The sequence below is a fragment of the Meriones unguiculatus genome, chromosome 4 (genome assembly GCF_030254825.1).
Source record: "Meriones unguiculatus strain TT.TT164.6M chromosome 4, Bangor_MerUng_6.1, whole genome shotgun sequence".
NCBI lineage: Eukaryota > Metazoa > Chordata > Mammalia > Rodentia > Muridae > Meriones > Meriones unguiculatus.
In genome coordinates, this window is record NC_083352.1 from 61562390 (window position 1) to 61580819 (window position 18430).

The window sequence follows — 18430 nt, forward strand, 5'->3', positions numbered from 1 at the left end:
TTCATTTCAATTCCTCTGAGCACACAGTCCTGTTTAACTTAATTTCCCACGGACTTTTGCTAAATGACTCTAACTTTGGACTACCAAAGTCTCATACATCAGACAAAATCATTTTCTCTCCAGTTGTGTTTAGAAATGCAAATAAGTTGTTTAAAATATATCACTCCCAGCAGAATCCTTATTTCTTCTCAAACTCATTATAGAAAACAGATCTCAGATCGACATTTTCCATTTGCTCCTCTCACTGTGAATAGGTGTAGATGGAAGAAAAGTGAGCCAAGGCCGAGAAGATCAAGTATAATTCAGCACAACCACCTCTCTGCAGCAAGAACCACTTTTGACACCGCCAGGTCCTTGGTCTTCAAGCTGATTCCTGTAATGATGGGACTCTCACTTAGTTCTGGAACAACACTCTTTTCAATCTCCTCCTGTATTGGACTTAAATTCTACTTTCTGCATCTTCCTCCCAAATGCTTCCCTTCCTGTGATCATAAACTATGGCCTCCATAATGCCTTGCTATGGATAGCTATTTAAAAATTAAATAACTTCAGCTGTTAACAACCATCAGTTTCACACAAGTAAATTTAAAGTGTTTTGTCTTTATTTATACAGAACATGAGATAATTGTTAAGACACCAAATTTGGAAGCTACGTGTGACTTGGTCTCCCTAAGAGTGTCAGCCATGTTCTATGCACGGAACCACCAACTGGGGAGTCTCACTTGGGTGAGAATGTCTCTAACTGACAGCCAGCCAGATCTCAGAGACGAGAAACCCAGGCTGGTGTCACTGCTGATTGAGGAAGACTGGCTTTACATGTCAAGAATTCGGATAAAGAAAAGCAGATGGAGATTTCAAAAATGAAGGCAGATTGGAAATCAAAAGGGCAACCTTCCCTAGCTGCAGGCATTGATTTGTAATCAAGCTCTTTTCAAATAGCTTTGTATGTGGGCAGCAATCTATAGCATACTCGGGGGAGCATGGCAGAGCAGTGGCTTCTTTAAAATGATGTTTAATGATATCCCCCGAGGGTCAGCCAGTAAAATAATATATGCAGAAGCACCTCATAAACTAGAAAGCTCCATCCAATGTGCAATTGCCTCACCCTGCCCTGAACTCTTACTGAAGGCTCATCATGTGTATATTATTATACTAGCTAGTGGCTGGGTGTGCAATGTAGTTTTTGTCTCTCGAATGAATTAAAAAAAATCCTTTCAGCAAAAGATTTATCTTATAAATGATTTCCTTACCTCGATGATTTTGTATTAAAAGTTCATGAATTTATGGTTCAGATACAAAGTTAAAAAAATTTACAGGATAGCCAAGTGCCTGAAGAGAACAAAAGAAGTAGTAAAGAATTGTGTGTGTGTGTGTGTGTGTGTGTGTGTGCGCGCGCGCGCGCGCATATGCATGCCCACTTGTGAACACATACATGTGCTCATTTCCCTGGAACTTGCCAAGTGTTTAAGCTGGCTGGCTAGTGGAAACTAGTGATGTGCCTGTCTCTACGTCTCCAGGCCTGGGATTACGAGTGTGCACCACCACACCTGGCTTTCTGTGTGGTAAAAGAGGGATTTCTGGGTGATTGGTTGTAATGAAAACACTTGACCATTTGCACTGTCACCCCAGTCTGGGAGAACTTTTGACTGAAGAGAAACTGTCTTTCCTAGGGGCAGTGACATGGTCTCCTGACAGAAAACATGACGAGTGAAGTTAGCTAAGGTAAAAAGATAGAGCTATAGTTCTGGCTATGTTGACAAAGATTCTATCCAGAGGCTGGGAAATGGAGGTAGACACCCTCAAAGGCTTCTCCCAAATTAGTAGATGGTTTTTGAACCAGCAATGATGCATCAATTAATTAGAAGATACCAATGGGCCCTCCAAGAAATTGGTAAGGAGAGTGTCTCCAAAAACTCAGACACAAACGTAACTGGTCCGAGACCGACTTGTACCCATAAAAGAGTGAACTGCTCCTCTCATTTCCATTGCACTCAAGGCTCTGACTTCTTGGGTTCAAATATTGGCTCTGTCACTTGTGACCCATAGCACCAGATGTTTCCTTAATTAGTAAATATTTCCTTTTCCTTGTTCTAATGGGGTCAGCTTCCAACAAGATCCGGCACATGTAAAGGCTTTGTTCTGTGTTTTGTTTTTTTTTTGTTGTTGTTGTTGGTTTTGTTTTTGTTTCATAATCCAGCCCATTTTCTAGAAGTGTCTAAGATAAAGAATACAATGAAATTACTGATATGTTCTATTTAGGTTTCCGAGCTGTGTATCTATACTTTAACTCTTTTCTTTTGTGGGTTTGGGCGGGTGTGTATGATAATGTGCACACGTGAGTTTGCATGTGCAGGCCAGAGGATGACGACAGGTGTTTATTTCAAATGTTTCCCACCTGATTTTTTTTTCATACAAGGTCCTTTATTAAAACTGTGAGCTGCCTATCAGGGTGCAAATCCGAACTTCAGGCTTTCATGCCTTCCAGGCAAGCACTTTACCGGCCAAAGCATGGGGTTCTACCTTCTAACATGGAGCAACTCAACTGTATTTCATGCAGTTTCCAAGAGAGGGTGAGGAGAAGCAGGTGTTTCTGAAAAGACAAACTTTACAACACACCTTTGGGGTCTTCCTCATAAAACCTGCCACTAGCCACCTCAGAGCCAACTGCCAACTCTTTAGCAAAGACATGACCAGGTTCTGGCGAAATTCAGAAGTGTTTTCTCAATCCCTGCTCTGCACACCGCCCCCCCCCAAATTTCCCAGGCATGCCAACCTTCTATGAAGTCCGCAGCTGTGTAAGGACGCTGGTGTGGGCTGCTCTCCCGAGGGCTGTTCAGACTCTCCAGGGCTGATTCGATGGCCTCCACCAGCTCATCACGCTTGTCCCTTCTCACTGGCTTCTCCTCGGGGTGGCGCGTCAGGCCAGTCTCCAGCTGGTACACTTTCTGCAGGGTGAAGCTATCAAACGGCACGGCAGCATACTCGGTGGCCAGCTTGACACCGGCGTGCACCTCGGCCTTGTCCACCTGCCCGCGCAGAAAGGCCAGCAGGTCGGCCTGGGCTCTGGGCTCAGGGTCCCAGCCCGCGCGCAGGCCGGTGGCGTCGCTGGCCTGGTCCTGCCCACTGCGGAACTGCTCACTGCGCGCCTGCAGTTCATCCTTGAGCTGTGCGATCTGTCGCTTAAGGCTGTTCACGTAGTTGCGATGCTGTTCCTCCCGCTCCTGCAGCACCGCTTGATAGCCGTCTTTGCCCGTGGGGCCATTGGCCCGTGGCAGTCCCAGCTGCTCCTGGTCACCTTTTGGGGTGCAGGCTAACATGTAGAGGACAGAGATGGCACAGCAGAGCAGCACCAGCAGAATCACTACACGAGAAATCCACCCCAGCAGCCCGCGGCGGACCATTGTCACTCAGAGGCGGGCCATGCGTCCAGTTCATGCAACATGCCAGGGCACCAGGAAGGCCCCACACCAGGGCTTTCCTGGTTAGATCACAGCGCTTCCCAAGTCCCCCAAAATGATTTCATCCATTCACTTCTAGAACACGGCCTGCCTTCGGAAATCAGCCATCACACGAGACCACTCCCCTGCCTCCAGGGGAGATCTTCCAGGCAGAGACAAGCAGTCAAATGGAGCCCATCTGCTCCCATCACAGCCTTCATGATATGCCGACGTTGAGGGGGATCTGAGAAGACACAAAGGACAGGGTTCCTGAGTGTTTCCATTCAGACATGAACCTTTTCCATTCAGGACTCCTTTTCACCTGAAATGTTTTCACGGCGATCCGGAGTCTGTAAGTATATAAAACAAGTCAAATATTTACTGGTTACAAGTCATACATTTATATTAAAGCAATCCTTCTATACACATTTAATTTGGACATATATAGAAGATTAAGCAAGTGTGCATCCTAATTACATGGATGTGGTTATTTGGCATAATTCAGTCTGGGCTGCATATTTGATACTTCGGGGCATCTCATCTTCATCGTCCTACAGAGCTGATCAATATGTTGATTCTATAATCACCAATGCCAAGAAAAGCACTTTGCATAATGAAAAGCAGAACTCTTAAAAAGGTTTTTCAGAAATAGTTGAAAATGCTTCCCTGATCCCAAGTCAAGATTTGCTTATCCATTATTTATAAAACACAAGTGAAAAACTCCCACACAAATTATTTAAACCAAATATTTCAACACAATCAAATCCAAAGATACACTGACTTGGTACTTAGGTTCTGAGGAGTAACAGCAGGAGAGAACTAAAAGTCCTGGTTTACTACCGTCAACATGGACACAAGAGTGGGATGTTCACGTGCACAGTGAAAACACTGCAGTTCGTAACACAGCTCTGGACTGAGGTGTTTGGCCATGCAGTGGTGTGACGGCGTGCGCACTGCAAAGCAGACACGTGTTGGATGAAGGCTGCTGTGGAACCGCCAGCGCAGTTTAGTGGGCGCGACTAGAAACACGGAGATACACTGTGCACTTGGTTTTGAAGTTATTTTGGTCATTGCATGTTCAGAAACTTTACTCTTGCCGAATTTCTCTTGAACCCCACACTCAGTGACAGAAAGTTTCAGCCCATTGCCTAATACGAAGAGGGCTCACTCCATACAGCAGTCAGCAGCCAACTGACCCCTCCCACGAGATCTATGGAAAGTGTTGATGGCAGACAGTTAAGTCTGAATATTTTTGTAAATCAGAACATGAGTGTCCATCAAAGGAAACACAAAAAGATGAGTGGGAACCACTGCCCAATCCAAATTGTACTTCTGTTGAGGATTGAGACTGGTTGTTTTACTTGTCTCTGTTTTTCTGTATAACTCTTCATAATGACACATATTTTAACGTTCAATAGCAAAACGTCAGTAACATTAAAATTACTGGCAGCACACATCTCCACAAGTGCTGATCCAGCAAGGAGAGGACAGCAGTCAGCTGTGCATGATCTCCTCTGAGGCAGGCCCCGTGGCCATCAGAATAGCCTTCTGATGAACAAGTATGGAGATATCTAGAAATTCAAATAGGCAAGTACAAAGTGCCGATGGTAACACAGCGAGAGGGCTCTGTGGCAGCTGTCCCATCAAATCTCCAACCATTCTTGCTAGTGGCAAAGACGGCTCTACCACAGAAAGGGTTAGGAGAAGAACAGAGATGAGACGAGGTCTTAGCAGGAGTCAAGTTCTAGGTACACCTCTTCCAACCTATCTGAGGACCTCCACATCTTGCCTGGCCATCAGTAGTTCTTAGAAAGACTGCACTCCAACATTCAATCCTTGTAATAAAGGAGGAACAAGACTGACTCATCATCGCCATGCCCCCAAGGCTACCCTTCCTCCCTCCTCTAACATAGATGTGTCTTCACACATATGTTTTGAAGTTTTCTTCCTTTTTCAATCATCCTAGTTATCACAGCTATAAATTAATCAATGAACCAATAAAAATTGATCAAATAAATATTTTGGTTTAGTGCTGTTTTTCTTAAAAGCTTCCTGTATGTATCTTTACCTATCGGGGCTCTTGGAATCAATGATAGCCTACATTTTGCCATTTTATGAAAATGGCATTTTAAATAATCCCTAAAATGATAAAATTATTTATCATTATTACCCAACCTCCGCAATCTAGGTTCTGGGCCAATAACCACTTTTTTTTTTCTAGTGTTCTGTCCCAGTGTTGATGAGAAGGAGTCCAGACAAATGGCACTTTTCAATCTTCTTGTGGAAAGAGGTTCTACTGTCATTCTCTACACTCAAGGTAGGATGATGACCCATGCTTACTGACTTGTCCTGAGTATGTCGTGTACCTGCTTGCATTCTGTGTTCACACATGGGAGGTCCTCTCCCACTGCCCACGAGACAAGCATCTCACCAGTGTCTCCACACCACCAACATTATTTCTCCACTTTCTGTAAAAGTTTAACATATAGCATTTTCTAGTATTTCTCTGGCCCCAAGGATTCTCTCAACTATAATTTAGAACAATACATAGTTATTAGCACAAAGTTTAAAGTGCATACTTGCTCTTGGAAGCCTTTTATGTCTGATGAAAATCTCAGGATTTGTATAATTACTGTAATTCTGTGATTAAAACCTTCTTGGTTTTGATGTTCAGGCACCTTGCTGTTTTTAATGAAACCTCTCAGATGAGCTCATTATATCCGAGTATTAAATTATCTGTGAAGACATGTTATCACAATATTCTGTCATTTTAAAGACTTTTATTTTAAACATGTTGTCATTACAAACAAAATAAGAAAATAAAAAAAATGGAGAAATGTAACATTCAACACAATTTGTTGTGCTGTGGAAACTTAAGAGATGCAATCATGCCAACAAATTTTAATGGAATAAATGTTACATTTGCATAATGGATTGAAGTCATGTTGGTTTAACTGAAGCTACGCATTAAGACTATGCTTAAGAAAATTAAAACTAGGATGGTGGTGGCACGCATCTTTAATCTCAGCACTTGAGAGGCAGAGGAAGGTAGATCACTGAACTCAGGGCCAGCTTGGTCTACAGAGCAAGTTCCCGGACATCCAGGGCTACATAGAAAATAACAATGGCAAACAAACAAACAAAAAGACTAAGAGAAAATTAAAACTATAGACTATCTTTTCTATCCATAAATCCTTTGTTATAAAGATTAGGTATTTTGGTGAGATGGTTCAGTGGGTAAATACACCTTCAACCAAGCCTAGTAAACTGATTGGGATCCCTTGGATCCATGTTATAAAATGAGAAACCAACTTTCATATATATATATATATATATATATATATATATATATATATGTACACATGCACACAACAAATAAATGTAAATAAATAAATAAATATTTCTTTTAAAGTCTAGTTAACGTGGCTTTGGAAATTCACTAGTTTATTTGGACTTCATTTCCCAGAGAAATCTTAGAAAAGGAGCCGGTGGAACCAAGAAATTTGGTAAACGGAAATAAATATGGTGGTGGTGGTACATGCCTGTAATCTCAGCACTCAGGGAGGCAGAGGCAGGTGGATCTCTATGAGTTCAAGGCTAGTCTACAACGTGAGTTCAGGACAGCCAAGGCTACATAGAGAAACCCTATCTTGAAACTCACACACACACACACACACACACACACACACACACACACACGAAAAGAAAGAAACTTTTTAAGTTTAATTTTATTTTTAAGTCTTTACTTGTGTAAAATCTATTTTCTTTTCAAATGAGTTAAGAAACTTTAAGCAGTCCAAAATTAAAGGTAATAGTATTGAGTTGTCAGCGAAAATCTCAAGCTTGACTTCCTGAGAACTTTAAACTTGGTGTTTATACTTTTTGTTTGCTTGTTTAATTAATTTATTTTTTATTACAGTTTACTCACTTTGTATCCCAGCTGTAGGCCCCTCCCTTGTCCCCTTCCAATTCCACCCTCCCTCCCTCATCTCCTCCCATGACCCTCTCCAAGTCCACTGATAGGGGAGGTCCTCCTCCCCTTCCATCTGACCCTAGCCTATCAGGTCTGATTAGGACTAGCTGCATTGTCTTCCTCTTAATTTTATTTTATTTTTTAATTACCACACAAAGTAACAGGTTTCAATATAATTTCATTCATTTCATTAGTTAGTTTTGGTTGATTCCCCAAATCACTCATTTCCCCAACTTTCTGCTCCTCTCCTCACACTGGCTCCCAATACTCCCCTTCCCACATATGCTCTATCTTTCCCCGCCACAAATCTTCATTAAAACATTTTTAAGTCTCTAAACTACCAAAAGTAACATACAAGTTCAATTTCTATCAGAACTCCAATGAAATTCCTCACAGAATTAGTGTGGGGGGGGCAGGGATCCTAAATTTTGTATGGAAACAGAGACCATTGATGGCCAAGCAATCCTAGGCAAAAAGAATGTTGCCAGAGTTACCACAACGCATGACTTCAGATAGTGACAAAGACAACATAATGCTGGTGTGGGCACAGACATGCAGGCCATGGAACCATAACTGGACCCAGAAAATAAACCCTCACAGCTATGGAAAATTCACAATTGACAAAATTGTCACAAACACCCATTGGAAACCCCCATCTTGTTTAATAAACAATGCTGGCAGAACCAGATACCCACATGCACAAGAAGGAAATTATACCAGTATCTATTACTCAATTCAAAGTAGAATAAAAATATTAACTTAACATGGAATGCCAAAATAAGTAGAAATAAACATAAGAAGAAAAAAAAAACTGAAACACAGGTACAGGCAAAAACTTTCTGTGTGGAATCCCAAATAGGCCCAAGAATTACATGAAATTAGAAACTTCACAGCAAAGAAAATTCTCAGCAGAGTGAACAGACAACAGAATGAAAAAAACTGACATTTAGAAAGAAAAAAATATGATGCCAAAAATTTCTGCCAAAGAGTCAGCAGTTTTTTTTTCTTTGTGAACTGTTGGGAGGAAATAATAAATACATCAGAAACAGAATTCTGCATCCTTTAACAGACAAAAATATTTCCTAATGTTTATAGCCATCTAGTCTGTAATCAAACATAGTAACTGGTGATAATAAATCTTCTGTGTGCTCCTTCACATTGTTGCTTCTGCAGAAAACCCAGACATTTTACTTAGGCCTACACGATGCTGTTCTTGTGGTGAGTGCAATTTTACCAGCTTTGCCATGATCAGAAAAGACGCTTCAGTAACACATAGGTGGACCAGTGCGGCTGGGAAGATACACAATCTCTTGTCTTGAAGGAGGAGCTGGGAAAGTGGATTTAATGTGTATAAAGTATTTCATATAAAGTAATTACATGGGAAGCACCATGTCATTACGAAGCTACACATGTGAGAGGACAGGAAAAACATAGCTTTATGCGATCTCAGCCACAGTGCGCTAACGTTTGAAAAACGTAGACAGGGAAGTCTAAGTTAGGCCCAGATTCTCTAGCCTAGCTAACTCTCAGGCAATCTAAGGGATAGGCCGGGAATATGGAGGAAGAAGACCACCCCGTCTTTAACTGATTTGGGATGCTCGGGTGAAAAGAAGAGGGTACTTGGGTTTTACTATTTTCAGAAATCCTTGTTTGCATCAGGGTTCTTGCCAGTTGCATTTTTCTGTACTCATCTTCACTTGACATTACCCAGCACCTTCTCATCCCTGGCTGGCCCCTAAGGATTAGTCTGAGATGGGCCACTTCTTGCCACTATATTTACCAACTGGATTGAAGGAGATGTTCAGCACTGTGGTTTTATTGACATTCTTTTTTAAAAATTATTTTTTAGACATAATCTGATTGGCCTGCTCTTTGATCACCTCCCCCTGAGGAGGGAGCAGCCTTACCAGGCCACAGAAGATGACAATGACAATGCTGCCACTCCTGATGAGATCTGATAGACTAAGATCAGAAGGAAGGAGAGGAGGACCTCCCCTATCAGTGGACTTGGGGAGGGGCATTCATGAAGAAAGGGGAGGGAGGGTAGGATCGGGAGGGGAGGAGGGAGGAGCTTATGGGGGGATACAAAGTGAAAAAAGTGTTATTAATATGAAAAAAATTTAAAATGAAAATAACTATTTTTTATATTACTTACAGTTTATTCACTTTGTATCCTAGCTGTAGCCCCCTTCCTCATTCCCTTCCAATCTCACCCTCCCTCTCTCATCTCTTCCCATGCCCCTCCCCTAGTCCAATGATAGGGGAGGTCCTCCTCCCCTTCCATCTGACCCTAGCTTATCAGGTCTCATCAGAGCCTTCTGTATTGTCCTCCTCTGTGGCCTGGCATTGTTATGAGCTCCATGAATGGCAACATTTTGGGGAGAGGCCTCTCCATAGTCTCCTGTGAAGTGCCCAGGCCTGCTGAATAGGACTAGGACTCTCACATGCAGAGTATCCTCAGTAAGGGGAAGGTTCTATCCCTGTCACATTAGAACGACCCTAAAAGCTTTATAACTACAGTACATAACTAGCTGGTGCTTAAGGAATTGGCAGCTCTTCCTGAGTTTTGAAGACAGGTGGCGATTTGGAGGACATTGATCTATGCTAAGGAATAGAGCCATGGATCGAGTTTCTCTAGACTCAAAGTAGAAGGTAGACAACAGCCCTGATGACCCCACCAGACCAGGGAACATCCGAGTCTTTCCCAGACCTCTAGTGAACACAGCAGTGATCCAACCACAGATTGGCTTCAGTCCCTTTTATCTAGGATGCTGTCTCTACATAAGATAAAACAGGCAACCTACCCCTTCTACGCCCAGGTTAGCACATAAGAGGCTTAAAAACAAATAACAGCTGAGAGCCTAAGTGTTTACTGCTCATTATGAGCAGTATGAGGGCATTGTTTTAATTCTGGGCCCTTAAGTAACAGCTTGGTAGTAACACGGAGGAGGCAGATTTCTGGGGCTGCCTGGCCAGCCAGCCTGTCCTAATTTGTAGGTCTCAGGTCTCAGTGAGGGACCTTGTATCAAAAATAAAGTGGATGGATGGCTCCTGGCATTCAAGGTTGCTTGCTCTTACACACACACACACACACACACACACACACACACACACACACGTCCACACACACAGGAGGGAGGGAGGAAAGAGAGTGAAGTGCAAATTCTGTCTTCAGTCACCTTGTAAACATTTGTAGGAACTGGCATCTTTCTAAATAACTATGATTTGAGCTCCAAATAGACAAATGCCATTAAAATAAATGTAAAGTATCAATGTCCTGTTCCCATCTACTATTTTACTGGGGTGAAAACAAGGCATAAGAAAACAAATAAAAATTTAAAAAGTGGGTGGGGGGAAAACAATGCTGGGAATGATCAATATCTGTTAAGATATGCCAGTGGCTATATGGGTTCTGTTACCATTCAACTCCAAGGAGATAAAACCAACCAGAGGCTGCAGGTTGCCCCAGATGTGCAGTGGATGTTAGAATTTCTGTACTCCGGCAGGAGCTGCTATTAGGAAGGGTGTTGACATTTCCTTCTCAGTAGACATTTTGGTCACAAGAGCTGTGTACCATGACAGAACACCTGCAAAAGTCTATTGGTGTCCACAAGAAGCTCATAAATCATGAAGGATACCAGGACAAGCCCTGTGGATAAAATGCTCTCAGATTCTGTTGCATGCAGAAAAGATGGTGGCTTCATAAAAATACCAGGTCAGGCAGCATAGCAATACACAATGACAGGCCTTGTGAGTGATAAAGGGAACTATTCAAGGAGATGCAATAAATCCAACCAGCCCTCTCCACTCCATGTGCACACAAGCCAAGAGATGGAGGAAAGAAACAGGCAGTGTCTGCTAGGTCAGGAAGTGGTAGGCCAAAGCCCCAGCACCACCTTGCCAGTCAGCTCCACTCTGAAGCATAAAGCAAGCTCTTTGATTGCAAACAAGGAAGCAAGCAAAGCTCCAGGCAAAGGACTGACTGTACCAATAGGACATACACCAAAGTTACATCCCAGTGATAAATACAACATCCTCAGTGAGCATGAAAAGGACAGTAGTATTCAGAGTTTTCAAATGCTGTCCAAAATGAATATAAAGCTCGCATTTTCAGATGTGCTTAGACACTTAGCCTCAAAACCTTCACCTCAAAGCCTCTTGTAAATTCCTGTTGTTAATCAGCAACATGGAGCAGAAAAGGTGGAGAAGGATTTGGTATATTTTGTGCTAAAAGTCTGCAGCTGCTAACTTGGGTATTCTCTCTCACTCTCCGTTTCTCTCGCCTTCCTTTACTCCCTCCCCACATCCATTCTTCCTTTCACTGTTCAGGAGTTTCTTTACAACAGAGCACGAGGTAACCAACTGAAGCCTCCAGGCAACACCCAGTGGGTAACTAATACAAGTCAACCAATGAGCATAGATATGGATTTTTGAAGCCATGGTCAAGCTTTCAAATGACAGGGGAATGACAAATTCAGGGCAACCTCATGAGAGACTGAGCCAGAACCACCAAGTTAAGTAGCTACTCTTAAGCTCTTGGGAGATGGGTTAAAATTCTAGGTTTGGAGATAATTTGTCTTGTACAAACAGAAAGTACAATACATATATATTCTGTCTATATATATACATATATATATATAGTTACAGGCTTAAAATGCAAACTCTGAAATAGTACATTTTTGATGTTATAGTATACCTTAACATGGCTTATTTCTTATGATATTATAATCTTATATGGTCAAAAAGACTCTTCTATCATCACACCTCCATTTGGAAAAAAAGAGGCCCAAAGAAACTGTGAGACTTGCCTCACGTTCTAAAGCCAACAAGCCAGCACCCAAACCCTTCTTTGATGTGAATCTCATTGTGCTTTCTGACACATTACCTATATCTAAAGCCCAAGGTTTCACTCTCATGCAATCTGTGCTTACTGCAAACTGCTTCTCTTTCATTTTTAACATCAAGGACTTTGGGGAAGTAATAAACTAAAGGCAGAATTTAATAATGTTCTAGGGGAACCCAGTCCAAAAGCCTGGAGTCAGCAGTGGAGTATTGATCAGAAGTAGGTGACTATCATAAGATGCAGGTCATGTGACTCAAGGCTGGTGGAGCACTCATTCTGTGCCTGATATAGAACAGCATAAACTCCACCGTGGTACTAAGATGTGACATACAGAAACCACCCCTGAGCCATCTGGTCTACCAACTTTTGCCTCTAACTTATCGCTGAGGACACATGGTTCCACTTTATCTTATAGAAGAGTCCCCTCATCACACTAGTCCTCTCCCCCAGCTCCCACTGGACATTGCACTAGACACTCATTCTAGGAGCAGGAAGGGAGAGCCTGAGACACGGAATAAGAAGCCAGGATGGATCAACAATTGGTGGCAAAAATCTCTACAGAAGAAAACAGTGAAAGATTCAGTTGAAGTCAGACAAAAACAAACTCTTATTAGGGCTGAAAGACCCCTGAATTTCCAGATCCTACTTCACATGCACAGGTGCACATAAAAAGGCACGTTTGCTCACTGAACTGGGGGAGGGGCATAAGAGAAGAAGAGGGAGGGAGGGTGGGATTGCAAGGGGATGGGGAGGAGGCTACAGCTGGGATACAAAGTGAATAAAAAAAAGATCAAAATACTCTTCTGCATGGGGTAATGGGCAACTAAGTTAAAACTGTAAACTTATATAATTATATTTGTTCTGTAATTTACTTCCATGACAGATACTATGGTTGATAAAATACGGCATCTTTTGTTTGATTTTTTTTAAAGGCATGTTTGCACCTGCTTTCTCTAGACTTCCAAGACTCAACAATCCTAGCAACTGTTATATTGTGTCTATAATAATCTGCATAGCATGCATACTTAACTAGTTCAAGGTCAAGAGTATGTTTATAGTGGCTATAGTAATCTGAAAAGACCTTATAACCTCCCCAGTCTGCATCAAGCTGAAAGCCTCAGAGGGCTTTCTAGGTACCATGCCTCCTTCGAGATTATAGGTTTTGATGCTTCATGGAGTCATTAGTCAGCCTGTGCACACATGTGCATGTGTGTGGAGGAACCAGAGATTGACATCAGATATCTTCCTTAACCTGTTTATACCTTGATTTTGAGACAGGGTTTGTTACTGAACCCAGCACTCATCAATAGCCAGCCAACTTCAAGGGTCTCCATATTCCCACCCCTGCAGCAGTGGGGTTATAGATGCTTGGACCCATGCCCGACTCTTCTATGAAGGTACTGGGGAACTCATATTCAGGTCCTCATGCTTGCAGGGGAGGCACTTCATTGGCTGAGACATCTCCCTAGCTCAGTAAGCAACTTTTAAACAAGTAATGTATATGCAAATATATTTACTTGTAAGTTACAATCAAGTTTTACAATTTCATATTGTGCATTTACAAAACAACATCTCTAAATAATGAAGTATAAAATATTTTAAGTGTTTTCTTACAGATGCACCAACTGAACACAGGAGGTTCGTTTGAGGTTCAGTCTGAGGTTCTTAGTCCCTGATTGCATTACAAATTTTCACAGGACAGAGTTTCTGCCAGAACTGAGTCTAGAGCCCCAGCATGCCCTGCTTTGCTCCCTCAACAGAGGACCTTGGGTTCAGAGGAAATTCCTGCCTCTGGACTCTGCTATCTCCCTCCATAAGTTTTGGCATCTGTGGCCAGTCCGCATACCCAGACCATCACTAGTAGCTCATTTCTCTTCTCTCCTAAATGAGAGGACTTGGACTCAGCATTAAGATGATTCTCAAGGGTCTTCCCTGTAAGCTTTCCCTGTGGCCAGCCTCTGAGAGCTGGTTCTCAGCACACATATAGCCCAATGGGACCAGCATGCTACTTACTTCTCAGCCAAAGACTCCCAAATAGTGCCCTTTCCTCCTCCTCTGTAAGTCTATTTCCTTAAATAATTATTCTATTCCATTTTTCATATATAGATGCAGAACAAAAGAAGTATAGAAAAATAAATTGAGGTCAGCTAATCAGAAAATGAAGGTACAGAGATTAATCACAATGACAGCTTTCACAGCAAAGACATGAAACACTTCCAGGCCCCTATAGCTCTTGTCCTTTTTGGTTTTGATTTTTCATTTACTAGGGGATCTCGGTAGAGAAAACTTGATAAGCACGTATCTTCCATTCCCAACCCTTACCACCTTCACCTTTGCTTTAGGAAGTTTTGAGGCAGTCCATTAACACACACACAGCAGATGTGATGTCAACAGGGTGCAAAGACAGACTAATAGGATCCTACTCAAGAAACGTGGGAAGAATGGAGATCCTTTTCCCAGAAGTAGCATATGTCAGTGAAGCTGAACGCTGAGTCAGCTGGGAATCCTTGCATAGGGACTTACCTAGTTTACTCCTTCCTCAGTGCTGTGGGGGCCACCCTGGACTACAAAACAAGAAGCCTCGAAGCAAGCCTTCCTACACCCTCCCATTTCTCATAATTACAACCACTTAGTGAGTACTTACTTTGGGCCAGACATTGGGCTAAACACTTTACAAACATTATCTCATTTAATCCTGTGAGCTAAGTCTTATTATCCCCATTAAAGATAAGAAAATTAAGGCTTGGAAGAGTGGGGTGACTCATCCAAGGTGCACAGCTTGAGCCAGTGGCCAAGCACAGCTCCAGCTGAGTCTCAAGCTCTGTTCTTACCCCCTAGAGTAAAGGACTCTTGGCAAAAGGTTGAGCCTCCTCCATTACCTGTAGTTTCACCTCTCTTCCTCCTTCCTCACCTGTAAGGCAGACAACAGCACACAAAGGACTCCTTCAATGGGAAGCCGCTCATCTCCATTTCCAAGGCCAGGAAGGTTAGTGGATCTAGCATGCCCCCAGAACCATGTTAACATGTTAATGTCTTGGTCCTCAGCTTGGCACTATTGAGATGTAGCACACCCTGTAGGAGGGGAGCTCAGTGGGGGCCTCAGGTTCGGGGAATGTCACATTCTGGAAGGAGAGGCTAAAACCCTGACCCTTTCTTCTCTCTCTTTTGTATCTTAGCCATGAGACTGGTGGTTTAAAGGTGAGCATCGAATACACTCTCTCTCACATCTATGAGGACCACTGTTGGTGTAAGCAGAGACAACCTGAGAGGTGGCGCTTTCTCAGATACCTGTGGCCACCTAAGCATTATGCATATTCCTTCTCTAGGGATAGCATCGGCCTTCCACTCTCTCTCCTAGACATCAGCCAGCTTGTTGGTCTCTAGTTCCAGGCCCCAGAGAAAAACAATACAGAACACCCCAAGCTGAAGAAGGTCGCACTCACACCCACTTCTGGGATCTCGTGGGTGTTTTGTTAGCTGAGTGAAGTGACGCAGGTTAAGAAAGAAACTGTTATTTTCAGTCAAAATAAAATGAACAGCCTAACTGTCCCCTCTTCTTTCTTCCCCACTTGTAAGGCAGGCATCAGCACACAAAGGAGGGGCTTTCTTTTGGAAAACTGATGATTATATAAGAGGACTAGAGAAAGAATACAACATGCAGAATTATTTTAGAAACTCTATAAAACTAGATCAACAAAGCCACCTCTCTTTGTACCATATCTTTGAGAATAGAAACAGAGCCAAACTGTAGAAAAATATAGGAATCCCAACAAGAAAGAAATGCATTTTACATTCCTCTTTGACAAAATAAAACTCAATTTTATAGAAAATGTTTATTAACTTCATGGTTCCAGCCCACCCAGTGTGAGTGTTCTTCCTAGAACTGCCGACCCTTCCTTCAGTGTCTTATACCTGACACCGGTTGACAACCCCTGGGTCAACTATCTCTGCTCACAGAAAAGGATTAAGATATTAGCTAAAAACATTTCATAATATTGTGATTATGTACCAGAGTTGTCTGCAATACAAGTTAGTGTTTGTACAACCAACGAGATTGCATACAGCTTGTGTTTAACACGTCTGTTTTCCAATTTAATACTATTTAGCACTCTCCAAATGTATTCTTTCTGCATCAGCCTTAGGACACTGCATCTTGATCTTCCTGGCTATGCAGGTTGACCTAGAATGCACAATGACCAACCAATGAAGAGACAGAGTATAAGGGGCAACAGAGATGCACTGAGAAAAGTTTACAGGAAAAAAAACAAACAAACAAAAAAAAAAAAAACAAACCTCTTACACCATGGTGAGAATCTAACCTCATAGGAGGAAATTAGCTAACATTTCAGTTTTTAAACTGGAAGTCCACATGATCAGAATCAACTTTTAGCACTTGGGGAGTGTAACAATAAATTAGAAAGGAGAGACCGACCTTAGCAGACTTGAGGTCATCACACTCTTAAAGATAAGGAAGAGTTTGAATCAGGGCCATAGTAGCAAAGAGGAGAGGGAGGAGTTCGGGAAACATTTTTTTTAGATACTGTATTAGTTAGTTTTCTAATTCTATCATAGATAGATAGACAGACAGATGATTGATAGACAGATTATAGATAGATAAATAGATAGATAGATAGATAGATAGATAGATAGATAGATAGATAGATAGATAAAGTTTATTTAGGACTATAGTTCCAGAGGGGTAAGAGTCAATCATGGCAGGCAACAGTCATGGTGGACTGATACGGGAGCTGAGGGTTCATATCCTTTGTTGTAAGTGTGAAGGAAAGAAAACAAACTGAGAGTAGGACAGGATCTTAAACTCTCCAGGCCTGTCCCAGTGACATGACATGGTTCCTTCAGTTAGGCTTTTTAAGTGTCCCCAAACAGCACCACCAATTCCGGACTAAATGTTAAAGTGCATGAGCTTATGGGAGACATATTCATTCAAACCACCACAGACACCATCCCCAAGGCCTGGAGATTTATTTCATGTGGTGACAGAGAGGGAGTATATCCACCAAGAATAGGGCCTGAGGTCTAGCTTTTGTGATTCAAAAGATAGAGCTAATATTTAAAACAACATATATCGAAGATTCAGAAAAAAAGGCTAGTGTTTTTGGCTAGTGGGTTTGGAAGCGCTGATTCTGAACTGGATACAAGCATGACAGACAGACAGGGGTGGGGCTTTGCAAGAGAGTTCTGCCTACATTCTTCAAACTATCTGACCGGGCAAGCACCTGCTCTTCCAATTCCTGACACTAACTAAAACTTCCTATGCCAATTAGTGGTTTGCTAAGCACTTGCATATCTTTTAAATCCCTTATCTTCAGGATATAGTTCAGTGGTTGAGAATATGTTTCCTTTGCCCAGATTTCTTGGTTCTGTTGTTCTCCTTGTGGAGCCCCTGTTCTTTCCAGGTCTTACTATCTCCCCCCTTTCATAGGATCCCCTGTACTCTGCCCAAAGTTTGGCTATGTGTCTCAGCATCTGCTTTAATAGCCTGCAGGGTAGAGTCTTTCAGAGATCCTCTGTGGTACGCTCCTGTCTTTTTCCCTGTTTTCTCCTTCTTCCAATGTCTGTCCTATTTGCCTTTATGAGTGACGATTAATCATCTTACCCAGGGTTTTCCTTCCTGCTTAGCTTCTTTAGGTGGTGTGCAGATTTTAGTATGATTATCCTATATCTTGGCAAAGGAATCTTTTCTGAGACTGATTCTCCAAACAAGTACCATGCATGAAGATAACCTAGAACCTCTGCTCGGTTGTAGCCCATGGCAGCTCAGTCTCCAAGTGGGTTTCCTAGTAAGGGGAACAGGGGCTGTCTCTGACATGAACTCAGTGGCTGGCTCTTTGATCACCTCCCCCTGAGGGGGGAGCAGCCTTACCAGGCCACAGAGGAAAACAATGCAGCCAGTCCTGATGAGACCTGATAGGCTAGTGTCAAAGGGAAGTGGAGGAGGACTTCCCCTATCAAAGGATTTGAGGGGAGGGGCATAGGAGGAGATGAGGAAGAGAGGGTGAGATTGGGAGGGGACAAAGGAGGGGCCTACATCTGGGATACAAAGTGAATAAACTGTAATTAATAAAAAATAAATTTAAAAAAAGAGAGAGAAAATATGGTTCCTGGAGTTAGCGTACTTGAGTCCTGCCTTATTTTGTTTCTTTCAGCCTTGGTTTC

General features: G+C 42.4%; 1 protein-coding gene across 12 annotated transcripts in view; it reads right to left on the reverse strand.

The window, feature by feature from the left end:
• Csgalnact1 (chondroitin sulfate N-acetylgalactosaminyltransferase 1) overlaps nucleotides 1–18430 on the reverse strand; it is a 349122-nt gene that overhangs the window by 96311 nt on the left and 234381 nt on the right. For 10 of the 12 annotated variants that reach the window (XM_060381889.1, XM_060381884.1, XM_060381885.1 and 7 more), the window contains one exon: nucleotides 2774–3681. In XM_060381889.1, coding sequence (XP_060237872.1) covers nucleotides 2774–3401 — 628 coding nt within the window. In that variant the 5' untranslated portion in view covers nucleotides 3402–3681. Of the gene's footprint in view, nucleotides 1–2773; nucleotides 3788–18430 lie in introns of all 12 variants that reach the window. The other 2 variants (XM_060381887.1, XM_060381880.1) reach the window with 1 other exon arrangement.